This window comes from Arvicola amphibius, chromosome 8 (assembly GCF_903992535.2).
Source record: "Arvicola amphibius chromosome 8, mArvAmp1.2, whole genome shotgun sequence".
In the NCBI taxonomy this organism is placed as follows: domain Eukaryota; kingdom Metazoa; phylum Chordata; class Mammalia; order Rodentia; family Cricetidae; genus Arvicola; species Arvicola amphibius.
Window position 1 is genome coordinate 53168852 of NC_052054.1, and position 18091 is coordinate 53186942.

Below are 18091 nucleotides of genomic sequence, written 5' to 3' on the forward strand. Positions count from 1 at the left end.
AAACCTCTTTGCATCCTTATACAACAGTGGTGCTGGGGAGGGGGGTCCCACAAAACTTACACCAAAGAGATGAGGTGTGGCCACGGGTGACCACGCCTGCTCACAGCCCAGCCTCCCTGACTCTTAGCAGAGAAGAGCAGCTGGGGACAAAACATGACAGGAAAGTTAACCCCACACATGCACAGGCTGTTTCACAGGACCCTTTATTACTACATTAGTAATAAGGACCAACGTTGAGGGGCAAAGAAAAACTGTACTCGGGTTTCTGTGAACATAAACATGGCTCTAAAAGGGAAAGCCCGCTAATTAGAACAAAATGGACAGTGGGCACTAAACGCAGTCTTGGGGACGATGGCCCAATAGTGCCGTCCCCGAGAAGAAGAGGAGTAGGGCACAATGCCCCCTGGAAGAATGCAGGCTAAAAATAGTCTGAACATAATTTAAAATATTGAAAAATTAAAAAATAAAAACCCCAAACACCAGAAATAAAAAAGTGGAATCAACAAGTAGGAAACTGGGCAGAGCGGCATTGTCAGAATGCGGCCCAGGAACGGGGGTGTGCGAGGCGAATTCTGAGTGCTTGTGAGAACACTCCGAGAGGACGGGAGTCTGTGCCCTCAGTTTCTTCCAAACAGACGTTCCTGGATGGTTTCGTGCTCCTCCCAGGTGTAGCAGATGGGCGTGAGTTTACTCCAGACTCCTCACTATTGATGGTTGCTGTTAGTTAAGTGCTTAAACTAGCCTTTATCTGTCTCTATGGAAACACATGGTTTGCCACATATGGCTTCTCCTTGTGATTGTACCCAGCTTGAACTCATGAGAAAAAAGTCACTTTACTCAGGTGACTTTTCTTAACCCTCAGGGCATAGACAGAGCTGGCTATTGCATGAGACTTAGTCAGCTTCATTCTCGCGGCCTTCGCTCCGTTCCCCCAGGTCCCACAGCCTCTAGAGTGGTAAACAGTGTATCAATTATCAAGTTGCTGAAAATTCACAATAAAGAGAAAATCTTACCAGCATCCTGAGAAGCAGAAACATAGCACACACAGAGGGAAGAAGATAAGAACAGCCATTAGACACCATGAACGCTTAAGACAACTGGGACAAAAATCTTTTTTTTTTCTTTTTTAAAAATATTTATTTATTTATTATGGATACAATATTCTATCTGTGTGTATGCCTGCTGGCCAGAAGAGGGCACCAGACCTCATTACAGATGGTTGTGAGCCACCATGTGGTTGCTGGGAATTGAACTCAGGACCTTTGGAAGAGCAGGCAATGCTCTTAACCTCTGAGCCATCTCTCCAGCCCCAAAAATCTTTAATGTGCTAAAAATTTAAAAGTTGGGCATTGTGGTATCACTTCTGTAATCATAGTACTCAAGAGTCGAGGCAGGAGGATCATCCTGAGCCAGAAATCAGCCTAGGCAATACAGCAAGGTCAAAGGCCAGTCTGCACTTTAGAGACTAGCTCACAACAAGCCAGCAAACAAAAACAACTCCCGATAAATAAACATACAGGGCAAAAGAGACGGCTCAGAGGGTAAAAGTACTTGCTGTTAGAGCCCGATAATCTGAGTTCAGTCCCTGACACTCACAGAAGAACCCGAGCAGGGTGGTGTGCATCTGTCAGCAGACGCAGGGGAGCTGCGTGGAGGCTCATGGGCCAGTTAGTGTGGAGTATGGGAAACAGTGAGGCAGACCCTGCCTCCAAACAAGAGGAGGAGAACATGGACTTCTGAAGAGTGGGCCACCACATGTGTGCTCCGACACCACGCAATACACACCTAAACACACATACACACCTAAACACACATACACACCTAAACACACACATACACACCTAAAGACACACACACATACAAAAACAGATTAGACATGAAAGTCACAAACTAGAGTTCTATGTCTAGCAAAAACATCTCACAAATACGTCTGAAATAAAGGCTTCTCCAGGTATATGAATGCTATGAGAATTTTGGGCATTAAATTTTTTCTTCAGACTGAAAATTCAGTTCATGCAGAAAAATAAAATGCACTGGAAATGATTAAAATGTAAATAAATATATATATTCTTTGTAATTTTATTTAAAGGACAATCAGAATTTAAGAGCGCTAACAAGGAACTACGGGTCGGTTTCATGACATGTAAAAGCAAAGGAAAGCTGTACTACAAATGGGAAACTGGAAGCACATGGCAGAAGGGTCTTTCTCGTGAAGTGGTTAGCACTAATTAAGGCAGACTGTGGCAAGTTAGAATACAGGTGTCTGAAGGAAGGAGCTGTCACCAGAGCTGGGGGTGCTTGGTTCATGACAGAAACACCAGCCCCTTGCAAGGCTAAGGGGAGACTACTGCAAGTTCAAACCCTGGCACCAGATTGAGAGCTTGCCTTAACACGAATGAATGAATGGATGGATGGATGAATGAATGAATGAACGAACGAGTAATGGGTTGAAGGAGCAGCTCGACAGTAAAGCACTTGTCTGGTATGTACGACGTCCAGAGCTCAATTCCTTGCCCCCCCCCCAAACACATATGCATACAAAGAAACCACAGTAAGATTTGAAAATACTTTAAAATGAATTAAATAAAAATAAAAATGATCAAACTCTGTTGGGTGAAGGCAAAAAGTGTTTGGTAGGGACTAGATAACTTTATAAAAACAGAACAGGTGAGAGAATGAAAGGAAGACTCGGGGTGAGGTACATTAGAAGCTGCCTCTGGGCGATGCTAGGAAGAGTCAGACAACAGAGCACAGACTATTCCAAAGAGAGAAGGATTAGAAGCACCACAAATCACAAAGGAGGTGACAGGACAGAGAGAAGTGCGAAGAAGGGCAAGGGAGCTAACAGGATGGGTAGCACATGGCCTCAGCTGTGGCTCTCAGGCAGGGGGAGAAAAACTTAGGTGGAGTCCAAAAGGTAAGGCAGGCAGGCCACACAGTGAAGCTCTCAAAGCTACCCGTCCACCCGTCCATCCGGGGATCTGTCAGATGGTGACTCCTCCTGTGTGGCAGGCATCACTCCCCATTCCCGGGGCTGTGCAAGGGAGCCAGCCTGTTGTTCTCAGACTGAGCTATTCTGGGGACCTGAAAAACAAGGAATAACCACAAGGCAGGCGGTAGCATGGGACTACATGCTGCAGCCCCTGGGAGGACACAGCTGTAGTGCGGGAAGGAGCTTGGAGCAGATGCTAAGAGGTTCAGGCTTAGAAAGCTGGGCTTTGGCAGGGGACGGTATGGTAGATGGAGCTCCACTCCTCCTCCCGAGGATGGGAGCAGACTCCATTACCTGAAGATGCCTGAGGACAACTGGTCAGTGGGGACCAGATCTATGGGGCCACCTGTGTGCCTTGTAGCTCAGGGCCAGCAGGAGTGAGCTCAGAGTCCCCAGCAGAGTAGTACCTGCACAGGTGTGCATCTCCCGCGGGGCAGTCCATGAGGAGCAGGATGAGAGAGCACAGCCTAGACAGCCTAGACACGAAGATGTCAGGCTTGCTTGCCTGCCCTAGTCATCTACTATCTGAACTGTTAGCCTAAACAAATGTTAACGTCATAGCACACTCCGCATCGTGTTCTTCCTATTTTCTCTTCTGTGTCATTAATGCCACAGGAGGTGGCTGTAATGGGGCTTAGGTGTGTTTTTATTTCTTGTTTGGTCTGGTGTTGTTGCTATTTTCTCCCCTCAGTGTGACTGAGAATTAAATCCATAAGAGAAGGCTGTTCACAAAGGTCCCCGAATAAAAGCAGAACTCCCACCAACAATGTGTAAACCATGAGTAGCACAGGAAGGGGAGTAGAGCGCCCTCCAAGGTCAGACCCCTCAATGAAGGCTGGGCGGAGGGTTCAAAGTCCATCTGCTAACAAGAGAAATGCGCAGTGACTTTGAAGAACACAGAAAAAGCAGATAAGCAAAGGAAGGAAATCAATTCAGGATGTGGGAGATAAAGCAAGATGAGAAACTCAGGAAAGAAGCTGCCATTTTGGGGAAAAAAAACCCAAAATGTCAGAAATGAAAAACCCAATTTGCCAAATTAAAAACACAGCAGAGGGCATCACTGACATTGAACTGAATCACTAGATCAAGCAGAACAAAGAATATCAGGAGTGAAGACAAGGTGGAGGGATCACTACCACTTCCAGACTTCAATAAAGAAAAGAAGCCAGCAGGAACACACCCCCTACCCACTCTGGAACAGGAGCACACAGCACATTGAAGATTTCCCTCAGGCATGAAGAGACAGAAAGACAAAAAGCTAACAGCTAAGCTTCGGTGTCAACCTGACTGGATTTAGGACCGCCATGGAAACCTACCTTTTGGTGTGCCCGTGTAGGTGCTTACAGAAAGGGTTAGAGAGGAGGGACAGCCCAGTCTGAATGTGGGGGATCCCAAACTGAATAAACAGGAGGAGAACACAAGCAGACCTTCCTGACTGGGGATGCCAGGCGAAGAGTAGTCTCCCACCCCTGCCACTGTCAGGAATAAGTGTGGGGTCAAAAAGAAAGACACCATCGGAACTGAGGTGTCTGGACAAGGCAAACTTCAGTCTTGGAAAGAGGTGTGCTGCTCATCAAAGCAGAAGAGCAAGTACCGGAACAGGAAGTGCACACGGTTTTTATTCTAAGTCAGGTGACTGGCTTCTCCATTGGCTGGGATCCAACCTCACAACCTTTTGCAAATGGCTAACCTGGAATCAGTGCACAGGAAATGAAGGGCCTTGCCTAAACAGAGGTTCCACTATGTGTGTGTCTCTGTGTGTGCATACGTGTGTGGTAGTTAAAACATTCGTATAAAAGTTTTACAAAGTGGCAAAGGTCATATTTGACTCTTCAACACAAGCGTCATGGTATTTGGTGGAAAGACTCATATTTAATGTTTCTTACCTTACCATGCTGGCCTGTGCACTCAGACTGGGGTCAAAGTTGCTCTTGTCAGGTGTTTGCCACAGCCACAGGAAACTGAGGCTGTGGGGCTGACAAATGCTGACCGTGCATGGGTTCTTAGGTGTTTGGACCCAGTTTACGGGTGAGAATGTGAAAGAATTCAGAACTGTGAGTTTAGCAAAAGTCCTAGAATCCTTTCAAGCAGAGCTCAGGGGCCACTCTGGGAAGGCTAGACAAGAAAACCAGTAGATACACAGTGGTGTCCCAGTTCATGAAATTCCAAAGACAAACAGGATTTGGTAACGGGAACTGAGCTAGAGGCCACTTACACTACGCTCTGGTGACAAAACTGGACTCATGCTGCCCTTGTCCTGAGCACTTGAGAGAGGCTGAATTCAAAAGCAAAGAACAGGGGATGAAGATGGCTCATCAATTAAGAGTTAAGAACAGTTGTTTTTTGTTTTGTTTTGTTTGTTGTTGCTGTTTGTTTGTTTTTTTTTTTTCGAGACAGTGTTTCTCTGTAGCTTTGGAGCCTCTCCTGCAATTGTTATTCTTCCAGAGGACTTGGGTCTGATACCCAATACCCACATCTGGTGGCTCACAACTCTCAGTAACTCGAGTTCCAGAAGATCCATGCCCCTCTTCTGGCCTACCTCGGTGCCCACATGTGTATACATATGTGCTCGCACAGACACACACACACACACACACACACACACACACACACACACACACTAAGCCTCTTAGAAAGCAATGTATTAATTTGTTAGGTAGAGGAAATTTCAAGGGAAGATTAGATTCAGGCTCTGGCACTGTTATTTCCCACTGCTTTGAGAGAGCAAAAAGTGGACCAGAAAAGTGTGAAAATGTTCAGTGTAGTCAAGAAGAGAGCACTGAGGAAATTCAATGTTGCAGCCAAAGAGGATGGACGGCGATTTTAAGTGTTAAAGGTAGTATCTCCATTCAAGAGAAACCTGGTCCTATCCTTGGAACAATAGGAAAGTTGCTATGAGGGTAAGACCAGAGCCATGGAAGGCTCCAACTTGTGAGAATGCAAATCCATTTGAAAGCTGAGAGTCTGAACTGGGAATACCATTAGAAGGGCTCACCGACTGAAAACAGCTGTAGGCAAAGAGGTCACGGTAACCGTGACCCAAGAGGTCAGACCACATCTTGGGGTGGCAGAAGAACTTGGCAGTGTCACCCACATGGTCTTGGTTTTGCATAAATGAAAGACAGAAGAGTGAGAAGTCATCAGGCTTTGCACCAAGATGTCTGAAGGCCACTGACACTGGCAATATATGACAGGTTCCAAGTTCCTGCAAAGAGGCTACTGCACGAAGCAGACAAGGTGAAGTCTAAACTGCAGTGAGACCCCAGCAATATCATGGGACATCTTCTCAGGAAAGTTACAAGCATATAGTAGACCTGGCCCAAGGGAGAGGTTGTGTGTGCTACAGGCAGGAGAGCCGGAAGGACAGGACCCCTCAAGAGAGAGTCTGTGTGTGCTACAGGAAGGAGAGCCAGAAGGACACAACCCCTCAAGAGAGAGGCCATGTGCTACAGGCAGGAGAGCCAGAAGGACACAATTCCTCAAGAGAGAGACCGTGTGTGCTACAGGAAGGAGAGTCGGAAGGGCATGACCCCTCAAGAGAGAGGCTGTGTGTGCTACAGGAAGGAGAGCCGGAAGGACACAACCCCTCAAGAGAGAGGCTGTGTGTGCTACAGGAAGGAGAGTCAGAAGGACAGTACCCCTCAAGAGAGAGACTGTGTGTACTACAGGAAGGAGAGTCGGAAGGACAGGACCCCTCAAGAGAGAGGCTGTGTGTGCTACAGGCAGGAGAGCCGGACCCCTCAAGACTGTTGGAGTGCAGACTACTCCATCACAGCCCCAGTCACCACACACACACACACACACACACACACACACACACACACACACACGAGCACAAGGCTAATCCTGGCTCTGCTGACTTTCAGTCTGGTTCTGGTTTGATCTTTGTATAGCCCTACCCCTCTTTTGTAATAAGAAAGTCTACTTTGTATCACTGGGCTGGAATTCTTTGTGATTTTATGGGAGCTCAAAGTCAAGAGTTTGTCTTGAGTCTCAGATGGGACTTTGAACTTCAGAAGAGTTTGAACTGTTGAAAGATTGTAGGAACTTTTAGACATGTAAAAGTATTTTCCACTGTGAGATGAAGATGAGACTCTGAGATGCCTGGGGTGGAGTGCTAGGCTCTAAAGCACATCAGCGTGGCCAGCAGGTTGATAAGGCACGGGACTGATGGCTCATCTTCACTGACAATTTGACTGGACTTAGAATCGCCATGAAAACACATCTCTAGGTATGTATATGAGACTCTTTCCAGAAAGGTTTAAATCAAGAGGAAAGATCTATATGAGTGTAGGTGGCATCATCCCATTGGCTGGGGTCCTAAAATGAATAAGGAGAAAGAAGCTGAATGCCAGTACCCATCTCTGTTTCCCGACTGAAGAAGGTGCAGTGTAAGCAGCTGCCTCGTGTTCCTCTGCTCTATCTTCTCTACTGTGATGGATTACTACACTGTAAAACTACAAGCCCAAATAAGCCCCTCCTTTGCTTTAGCTGCTTTGGTCAGGTATCCTGTCATAGAAATGGGAAAAGCAATACAATCAGTAAATTATGGCAAAACTTTCCCCAATTTGGGGAAAGAAATGGACATCCAATGTGAGAAACATGCCCCCCCCACTACAAAGGTACTTAGCTCAACAAGGAACCATATTTCCTGAAACTTCCCCCTCTCCTTTTTGCCAATTAGCCAATCACACCAGATTGTGTGGGAAGAGACGCAACCACTGCCTCTGCCAGGGATGAAAGGCAGACTTGCTGGCCGTGCTACCTAGTTTAGTTGGGGTTCTAGAGCACCCTTTTCCAAGAAATCACCTTACCCAATTACTTTCATGCCCATATGCTCATGTCTTCCTTTGTGCAACACTGAAATTCTCCCCCACCCCCACAAATACATGGGGTACTTAGGACTCCAAATTGGCATGCCCCAAGATGAGCCACTCCACCACACAACACAGGTAAAAGACCAGAACTCCAGAAGAAACGACATTACAAGCAGCAAGAGAAAACCAGCAACGAAAGCACACCCATCAGAATGACGTGAAACTTCTCGGCAAAATCCCTAAGGCCAGGGAGCACGGAATGATGGGAGCACAGAATGATGGGAGCCTGGAATGATGGGAGCACGGAATGATGGGAGCACAGAATGATGGGAGCACAGAATAATGCAGTTCCAGCCTCGACAGCAAATGATTACCAACTGAGACGACTACATCCAGAAAAGTTATCTTTTAAAATTAATGAAGAAATACATTTGACAAACCCAAGTCATTTATGACCACTAAGCCAGCACTGGGAAAGATAAAGAAACCCAACACACAGGCCATAAAATCAACCCCCAAATGGGCTTTTATTATGTTAATTGTGAATATGATGAGAAAGAAACAAAGAGAACAATCCACAGGATGGAGATATGGGGCACAGTGGGCGCCTTTGTCACTGGGAGTGGCCCTGGCCTCCACTTCATAGCTCCTGTTTTCTGACAGCAAGGTTTCATTTTCCTGAAGCCCCTGCAATGAAGCCACAGGCCCGAAGCAACCACGAATGGGAATGCTTAAACTGAAATAAACACGGAGCACTATTTTTACTTATTTATTTTATTATGTATTTTTATTTTTTGAGGTAGGGTCTCTCTATGTAGTTTTGGAATTCACTGTGTAGACCAGGCTAGACTTGAACTCAGAAAGGTCCACCTGGATTTGCCTCCATTGTGTGGGATTTAACGCCTGAGTCACCACCTGACAAAATTTTCACTTTAAGGGGTAATTGTCTTGGGTGCCTCTTGACTGAATGGTATGATTTTAATTTTTAATTCATTTTGAAAAGTGCTCAGTTACCCTATCTTCAAGAATTGCTTCTTAGCTGGGCGGTGGTGGTGCACACCTATAATCCCAGCACTCGGGAGGCAGAGGCAGGTAGATCTCTGCGAGTCTGAGGTCAGCCTGGTCTACAAGAGCTAGTTCCAGGACAGCTAGGGCTGTTACAGTGAGAAACCCTGCCTCAAACAAACAAACAAACCAAAACCAAATTACTTCTACATCATTTTTCTCTCCATTTTAAAACCTCTGGTTATATATCCAGTTAGATCTTTCTTATTACACTGACATATTGTTACCTTTCCTTATTTTCTGAATTTACTATAATTTTGCCTTTTGTTGCACTGGGTAGCATGTGTCCATTTCTTGAATTCTGTCTGGTAATCATCTAGTAGAGTAGATCTACTAGTTCTAAATTTCATTTTTAATATTTAATTCCTTCTCCAATCTGCTTGGCCAAATTATGGTTTCTAACACTCAACAGAAAATGTCTTTTTCTCCCCCACCTCTTCCTTTTTGAGACGGAGTCTAATTATGTTGCCAGAGTGGGCTCAAGCTTCCCAACTGGAGCGGCCCCTGCCTCACCTGCCTCAGTTGCACCGGCGCCCCTTCCCAACTAGCGCTGGTGGCTTTAGGGGCTGGTGTCTGTAGGAGCCATGGCTTACTCAGAGCTAACTGTGGGAGTGTCACCAGGTACTGTTCTGAGTCCCCGTTCCTGGCTGTCACCAGAGGTTTTCTGCTTTCTTACTCAACTTCACAAAGTGTGAAGCCTGAGGTCCTAGGCTTTCCCTCTTTGTAGGCTTCAGGCTGATTTCCAGAGCTAGAGCCCGGCTGTCAGAGGCGCTGTCTTAGCTGCCCCCTCTGAAGTCACTAATGCTTTCACAAGGAGCGAACCATCAGGCCAAACTGTGGGGATTTCAATCTGTACTCAGTCTGAACCCCTGATTATGCCCTGCCTCCCTTAGCGCCGAGTCTTCTTCCAACCCACCCCTCCCTCCTCCTTTCTTTCTTGTCAACTTCTTCAGGTCATCTGTTAACTCTTCCTTATTTTCTCTGCAAAGATGTTGGCCTAAAGGGCACAGCCTACCATCCACTACTTTAGCTGAAAATCTACACACAGCCTTATAGCTTACCAGGAGTACAATATAAAATTTTCCCCATATTCTATTCTTCAAAAAATCATATTAAACTACCATTCCTCAAAGGAGAGTATGCTTACCTGTTGTTCTAGGATTATAGCCTTTTCTCGCTCTACATTGAGAACCATTCTCTTTGTGTATTCGAGTTGCTTCTCGAGAAGAATACAGCGAGACCGGGCTGAGCTTAACTGGATGCTTATATCTATGGAAGACAAAATAATGAGCTAATTAGCTGATTATTACATAGATCAGGGATTTAGTTATACTGCAAACTCAATCCAAAGCTAAAAGTGACTTCTTGTGTGTGTGTGTGATGTGTGTTGTGTGTGCTGCACACTCACAAGCCACAGGAGGATGCCAACTATCTTCCTCTATTCCCGCTGCTTTATTTCCTTGAGTCAGGCCTCTCCCACGACTGGAAGCGTGCCTGGCTGGCCAGCAAGCAGCTAAGATGTGCCTCTCTTTCCTGCCTACCCCCAAAGCTAGAGTTCTAGGTACTCACAGCCGTGCTCAGCCCTTTTAGATGGGTGCCTGAGATTCTAGTCCTGGCCTCACTCCTGTAAGCAAGTGTTCTTGCTCACTGACTTTAAACTTTCTTTTGGTGAACACTCATTCACCAAATTCACAGGTCTGAGAGCAACCTGTGGGTTTCAATTTTCGCCTTCTACCATTTAGATCTCCTGGGACTAGAACTCAGGTCATCAAGTTTGGCAGCATGCAGCCATTGCACTGGCTCTCTCCTCTACTCCTCTTTTTCTTTTTAGAAAAAAATTTTTGTGTGTGTGAGTGAAGCAATCTCTCAGTTAGTAGCCCTGGCCAGCCTGGAAGTTGCTATGCAGACCAGGCTAGCTACACAGAGATCCGCCTCTGCTTCCCAAATACTGAGAGTAAAGGTGTGTGCCACCATGCCTGCCTCTCTCCTGTCCTCCAAACTACTGACCACTGAGTTCATCCTGAAAGGGCAAGTAGCCAGTTTTTTAGCTGTGAGCAGAGCCATCCCTCCAGCCCCAAGTAGCCAGTTTTGAATCCATTCCCTTCCATCAGTTTACTTTATTCAGTCTCACGTTTTCTTCTCATTTTTCACACTGTTTGCAAGGTGAACCACAAACAGGGGTGTGATTATGTGAGTGACTGTTTCCGAAGGAAAACAAGAAGGTTCTGAAGAAAAAATTAGACAAAGAACTCCCACTCCCAATTTCTCAAAATTCTTATTTAATACCCTTTTCCTAATTCCCACAGAAGTCTCCATCTATCTGTCTCCTCTAATTAATCCTGAATTCCTCAAGTTGAATAAAATTATTTCCCATTCATTTTTATTATTTCTATGTTGTTTAATTACTACCATTGCTTTATATTTCAAAAATTTTAAATTAACATAAACCAAAAATATAAAGTATTATTATGGGTTTAGCTGGGATTTATTAATTACTCTAAAATATTCTAATTTCTAAACACAACTCACCTAAGTCTTTTCTTTTAACTCAAATATGTATGCACTGGGGGCTGGGATGCAGCACAGCTGCTAGAGGACCGCAGCCCCCTGCACTGCACAGAGCAAGCCTGCAGGTGTGCAAGTGCAATCCTGCACTTGGGGTGGAAGCAGGAGGATCACCCTTGGCCACAGGAAGTTCAAGACCAGAGTGAAACCCTTGCCCCCAAAACATATTTGTGAGCTAGGATAATAGATATTAATGCAGCTAAGCTCAAAGTTACCCTAGTTTCCCACAAATATCAAAATGCCTAAGACCACGGCCTCCAGCTCCCAGTGGCTGTAAAAGTAGAGATGTTTGAGGAGTCAGCGTGCCCTGGGCTTGCTGCTGTGGAACTGTATGCTCTGGCAACCCGCACGCTGAGAACCGTGTCATGTACCTTTCTTCTGTTTAATCAGTTCCTGGTGGGCCAGGTTCCGCTCATTTGTCTCATTCTCCAAGGCCTTTTTATACTGCGCGGCCTCTCTGGACAGAGAGTTGAGGTTGTCCTCAGCCTGAGTCCGCTCCAGCTCGATTCGATGGATCTTTTCCTGGAGAGTTTTTAATGCTGAAACAAGTGCTGTTGAAAAGAAATCTGCTTTAGGTTTTAAGAGAAATTTTTTAAAAACTTAATAATCACAGCAACTTCAGTAACAATAAAAAATAAACAGTGTATGTTTCTTAGTAGCCAGAAAATATATACAAGTTGATGTATTAAACTGATAAAATTAAAATGACTCGAAAAAGGTATACATTTCCTATGACGTATCTTGTAAAAACAATACTATACTGGATTAGTGATTTCTAGGACAGAACCACAAATAATTTATTATTCAAATGAGAGGCCTTCCACTAATTAACATGGTAATTGAGGTTTAAAGTTGTGCTCAGTTCTTGATGTGGCCAGTTTTAGTGAAATCACAGCCATTTTTTGTTCTTTGTCCGAGAAGCAATATTAAAGATCAGGACACGTGAGATGGGACAGTTTCTTCGTGAAACAAACAAGCGGGCTGGACTAAAAGACACAGGGAGCACACGTTTGCTCCTGGGATTCTGACTTAGCGGCATTGGTATCTTCATGATGCAGATAAATGGAGAGTTCAGCATTTCTCAAACGTTATTTTACATTTTTTTATCCCTTTCTGGTTTCAAATGATGAAGCTAGAGCTGAGTGGAATATAAACAAGTGAACATTAATAGCACAGTAAAATGCTTGCGGAGACTTGTGTTTGCTCTTTGTCTGGCACCAGCAGCTGGTGCACTGATTTGGATGTCAGCTTGACACGAGCATCGTCTGGGGAGAAGACCCTCAATTGAGAAGATGCCTGCACCAGACTAGCCTGTGGGAAAGCCTGTGGTGTGCTGTCTTGATTAATCATTGATGTGGGAGGGCCCAGCTCGCCGTGGGCAGTGCTGTCCCTGGGCTGGCCTGAGGAGCAGGCAGGTAAGCAGCATGCCCCCAGGGTGAGCCTTCCCTCAGGGACGGATGGAGTGTGACCTGAGAGTTGTGAGCGGAAGGAACACTTTCCTCACCAGGCTGCTTGACCACACCAATAGAAACCCTACTGAAGACAGCGACTATTAAAACAGATTTTTTTTGAAGATTAATAGACAGATCTTGTAATTTATAAAGCATAAAATATTTCTGGAGTCACAAATATTTTCTAATTCAATTTTAAGGTTCTTTTAAGTTTATGTTTAAAAAGTTGTAATTGTCATATTTGATAGTTACTTAAATATAATGGCTTCCAAAGGGATTTACAAGGATAACCTCGAATATGTGAATTCTGACTGATGCTTGAATGTGATACAATGCCACTCACTAGCATTCTGATTATCTAAGTTATAAAAATTCCAAATCTGAATTTCTATTCTATCTTTTATAATTTATTTATTTACCTTTTTCTGTGTGGCCTGGCTGTCCTGGAACTCACTCTGTAGACCAGGCTGCCCTTGAACTCTGAGACCTGTCTGAATCTGCATCCGGAATGTTGGGATTAAAGGCATGTATGACCATTACCCCCTTTTTTAATCATATGTGTGCACATGTGTGTGGGTACACATGTGCCATGGCACACACAGTCAAACCTCTCCTACCATGTGCTTGCTGGGAATGCATTCTTTTTGAAAATTGTTTTTATTGAGTGGTGTAGGAGGTCCTTCTGTATTTGTGTTGCTTTCATTGGTTATTAAAGAAACTGCCTTGGTCTAGTTGATAGGGCGGATCTCAGGTAGGCAGGGAAGACAGAACAGAATTCTGGGAGGAAGAAGGCAGTGTGGCAGATGCCATGAATCTCCGGCCTGAGACGGACGTAGGTTAGAGTCTTGCAGGTAAGCCACAGTCATGAGGTGATACACAGATTTAATAGAAATGGGGTGATCAAGATGTGAGAGTTAACCAATAAGAGGCTAGAGCTAAGGGGCCAGGCGGTAATTTAATTAATACAATTTCTATGTGGTTATTTCGGGAGTAAGCTGGCCGGGTGGCAGGATGCAGCCCGCTCCTGCTACTACAATTGAGCTATAAATTGAGCTATAAATTTTCTCCTACTTCCTTTCCACTCTTCCCCTGCCCCTCATGCTCTCAATTTACTCAGGAGATCTTGTCTTTTTCTCCTTCCTAAGTATGTCCCTCTTAGGTCCTCTTTGTTGTCTAGGTTCTCTGGAGTTGTGGACTGTAGGTTGGTTATCCTTTGCTGTATGTCTAATATCTGCTTATGAGTGAGTACATATTATATTTGTCTTTCTGGGTCTTGGTCACCTCAATCAGTATGTTTTTTTCTAATTATATCCATTTGCTTGCAAATTTGAAGATGTCATTATTTTTTTTTATTGCTGAATAGTACTCAATTGTATTAATGTACCACAATTTCCTTATCCATTCTTTGGTTGAGGGGCATCTAGGTTGTTTCCAGGTTCTGGCCATGACAAACAATGCTACTATGAACACAGTTGAGTACATGTCCTTGTGGTATGATTGAGCATCCTTTGGGCATATGCCCAAATGTAGTATTGCTGGGTCTTGATGTAGGTTGATTCCTACTTTTCTGAGTATTTGCCATACTGATTTCCAAAGTGGTTGTACCAGTTTGCACTCCCACCAGCTGTGGAGGAGCGCTCCCCTTACTCCACATCCTCTCCCGCATAAGCTGTCATCAGTGTTTTTTGACGTTGGCCATTCTGACAGGTATGACAGTATCTCAGAGTTGTTTTGATTTGCCTTTCTTGAATTGCTAAGGAAGTTGAGCATTTCCGTAAGTGTCTTTCAGCCATTTGAGATTCCTCTGTTGAGAGTTCTCTGTTTAGATCTGTACCCCAGTTTTTAATTGGACTTTTTTGGTATTCTAGTACCTAGTTTCTTAAATTCTATGTGTATTTTAGAGATCAGTTCTCTGTCAGATGTGGGGTTGGTGAAGATCTTTTTCCATTCTGTAGGCTGCCATTCTGTCTTGTTGATGGTGTTCTTTGCCTTACAGAAGCTTCTCAGTTTCAGGAGGTCCCATTTATTAATTGTTGCTCTCAGTATCAGTACTACGAGGGTTATATTTAGGAAGTGGTCTCCTGTGCCAATGCATCCAAGGGTACTTCCCACTTTCTCTTCTAAGTGGTTCAGTGTGGTTGGTTTTATGTTGAGGTCTTTGATCCATTTGGACCTGAGTTTTTGGACTTGAATGGTGATAGATATGGACAAATTTTCATTTTTCTACATGTCAACATCCAGTTATTATGCCAGTGCCATTTGTTGAAGATGCTTTATTTTTTTATTTTATAATTTTAGCTTCTTTGTCAAAAATTAGGTATTCATAGATCTATGGATTGATATCCGGGTCTATCCATTGGTTTACCTGTCTGTTTTTATGCCAATACCAAGCTGTCACCATTACTGTAGCTCTATAGTAGAGTTTGAAGTCACGGTTGGTAATGCCTCCAGAAGTTCCTTTATTGTACAGATTGTTTTGGCTATCCTGGATTTTTTTTTCATATGAAGTTGAATATTGTTCTTTCGAGGTCTGTGAAGAATTTTGCTGGGACTTTGATGGGTATTGCATTGAATCTATAGACTGCTTTTGTTAAGATTGCCATTTTTACTATGTTAATCCTACCTATCCAAAAGCATAAGAGGTCTTTACATTTTCTGATGTCTTCTTTAATTTCTTTTTTCAAAGATTTAAAGTTCTTGCCGTGCAGGTCTTCCACTTGTTTAGTTAGAGTTAGCCCAAGATATTTTATGTTATTTGTGGCTATTGTAAAGGGTGATGGTTTTCTGATTTCTTTCTTAGCCCATTTATCATCTGTATATAGGAGGACTAGTGGGTTTTTTCTTGAGTTAATTTGTATCTGCTACATTACTGAAAGTGTTTATCAGTTATAGGAGTTCCCTGGTAGAATTTTGGGGGTCATTTATATATACTATCTATCATATTATCAGCAAATAGTGAAGATTTGACTTCTTTTCCAATTTGTATTCCCTTGATCTCCTTTTGTTGTCTTACTACTCAAGCTAGAACTTCAAGTACTATATTGAACGGATACGCAAAGAGTGGACAGCCTTGTCTTGTTCCTAATTTTGGTGGGATGTCTTTGAGTTTCTCTCCATTTAGTTTGGTGCTGGCTGTTGGCTTAATGTATATTGTTTTTATTATGCTTAGGTATGTTCCTTGTATCCCCGCTCTCTCTAAGACCTTTATCATGAAGGGGTGTTGAATTTTGTTGAAGGCTTTTCAGCATCTAATAAGATGATCATGTGCTTTCTTTTGTTTTCAGTTTGTTTATATGGTAGATTACATTGGTGGATTTTTGTATGTTGAATCCCTGCATCTCTGGGATGAAGCCTACTTGGTTATGATGGATGCTTTTTCTGATGTGTTCTTTGATTCGGTTTGCTAATATTTTACTGAGTATTTTTGCATTAATGTTCATGAGGGCAATTTATCTGTAATTCCCTTTCTTAATTGTGTCTTTGTGTGATTTAGGTATCAGGGTAACTGTAATCTTGTAAAAAGAGTTTGGCAATGTTTCTTCTGTTTCTATTGTGTGAACAATTTGAGGGATATCAGTATTAACTCTTCTTTGAAGTTCTGGTAGAATTCTTTGCTGAAAGCGTCTTTCCTGGGCTTTTTTTGGCTATTGATGACTACTTTTATTTCCTTAGTGGTTATAGGTCTATTTAATTTGCTTATTTGGTTTTGATTTAATTTTGGTATGTGGTACTCATCCAGAAAATTGTTCTTCGAGTGTTCCAATTTTGTGGAATACAGGTTTTTGAAGTATGGCCTAATGATTCTCTGAATTTCCTCCGTGTTTATTGTTATGTCCCCCTTTTCATTTCTTATTTTGTTAATTTTGATATTCTCTCTCTGCCTTTTGGTTAGTTTGGGTAAAGGTTTGTCTATTTTGTTGATTTTCTTGAAGAACCAACTCTTTGTCTCATTGATTCTTTGCATTGCTTTCTTTGTTTTTATTTTGTTTATTTCAGCTCTCAATTTGATTATTTCCTGTTGTATACTCCTCCTGGGTGAGTGTTCCTTTTTGTTCTAGGGCTTCCAGATGTTCTTTTATTCACTACTGGGAGATTTTTCAGCTTCTTTATGTAGGTATTTAGTGCTATGCACTTGCTTCATTATGTCCCATAAGTTTGTGTATGTTGTGTGGTCATTTCCATTGAATTTTAGGAAGTCTTTAATTTCTTTTTTTATTTCTTCCTTGATCCAGTGGTGATTCATTTGAGCATTGTTCAGTTTTCATGGGTTTGTGAGTTTTCTACAATTAGTGTTGTAGTTGAATTCTAACTTAAGGCCATTATGATCCAATATGACATGGGGTATTTCAATTTTTTTGTATCTGTGGTTGTTTGCTTTGTTACCGAGTATGTGGTCAATTTTAGAGAAGGTTCTATGAGGTTCTTAGAAGAAGGTATATTCTTTTGTGTTTGGGTGGAATGTTCTATAGATGTCTGTTAAGTCCATTGAGTCTAAAATCTGTTAGTTCCTTTATGAAGGAGCTAATAACTTTCTGCTAAGCTTCTGTCTGGTAGACCTGTCCAGTGATAAGAGACGGGTGCTGATGTCTCCCACTATTAATGTGTGATTTAAGCTTTAGTAATGTTTCTTTTATAAATGAGGGTGCCCTTGTATTTGGGACATAGATGTTCAGAATTGAGACTTCATCTTGATGAATTTTTCCTGTGACAAATGTGAAATGACCTTCTTCATCTTTTTGACTAATTTTAGTTAGAAGTCAATTTTGTTGGATAATAGGATAGCTACACAAGCTTGTTTCTTAGGCTCATTTGATTGGAAAATCTTTTCCCAAGATTTTATTCTGAGGTAATATCTTTCTTTGTAGTTGAGGTGTGTTCTTGTATGCAGCAGAAGTGCAGGGAGCTGATTTGCTGGCCGCCATTACAAGATGGCAACGAGCCCCTGCACCACCGAGTAAACAACTCCATATTAGGCAAGGCTGTAGACGGAACCTCTCGCATGCGCAGTAGTGCGCAGTAATCTTGGCCAATCCCGTGGCGGACAAGAAAGACAAGCGAATAGCCAATCCAGGCACGACCCGTGTCCACTCTCCCTATATAAGCGGCTGCCGTTTAGTGCTCTGGGCCCTTTGCTTCCTGCTCTCCCTTCAACCAAGAGGCTCCAATAAAGCGTGATTTGAGAAGAATCCTCGACTTGGTGG

General features: G+C 43.3%; 1 protein-coding gene across 5 annotated transcripts in view; it reads right to left on the reverse strand.

The window, feature by feature from the left end:
* Cep57l1 (centrosomal protein 57 like 1) overlaps positions 1–18091 on the reverse strand; it is a 60430-nt gene that overhangs the window by 11012 nt on the left and 31327 nt on the right. For all 5 annotated transcript variants that reach the window (XM_038340789.1, XM_038340787.2, XM_038340786.1 and 2 more), the window contains 2 exons: positions 11811–11990; positions 10022–10143 (listed from right to left, as the gene is read on the reverse strand). In XM_038340789.1, coding sequence (XP_038196717.1) covers positions 10022–10143; positions 11811–11990 — 302 coding nt within the window. The remainder of the gene's footprint in view (positions 1–10021; positions 10144–11810; positions 11991–18091) is intronic.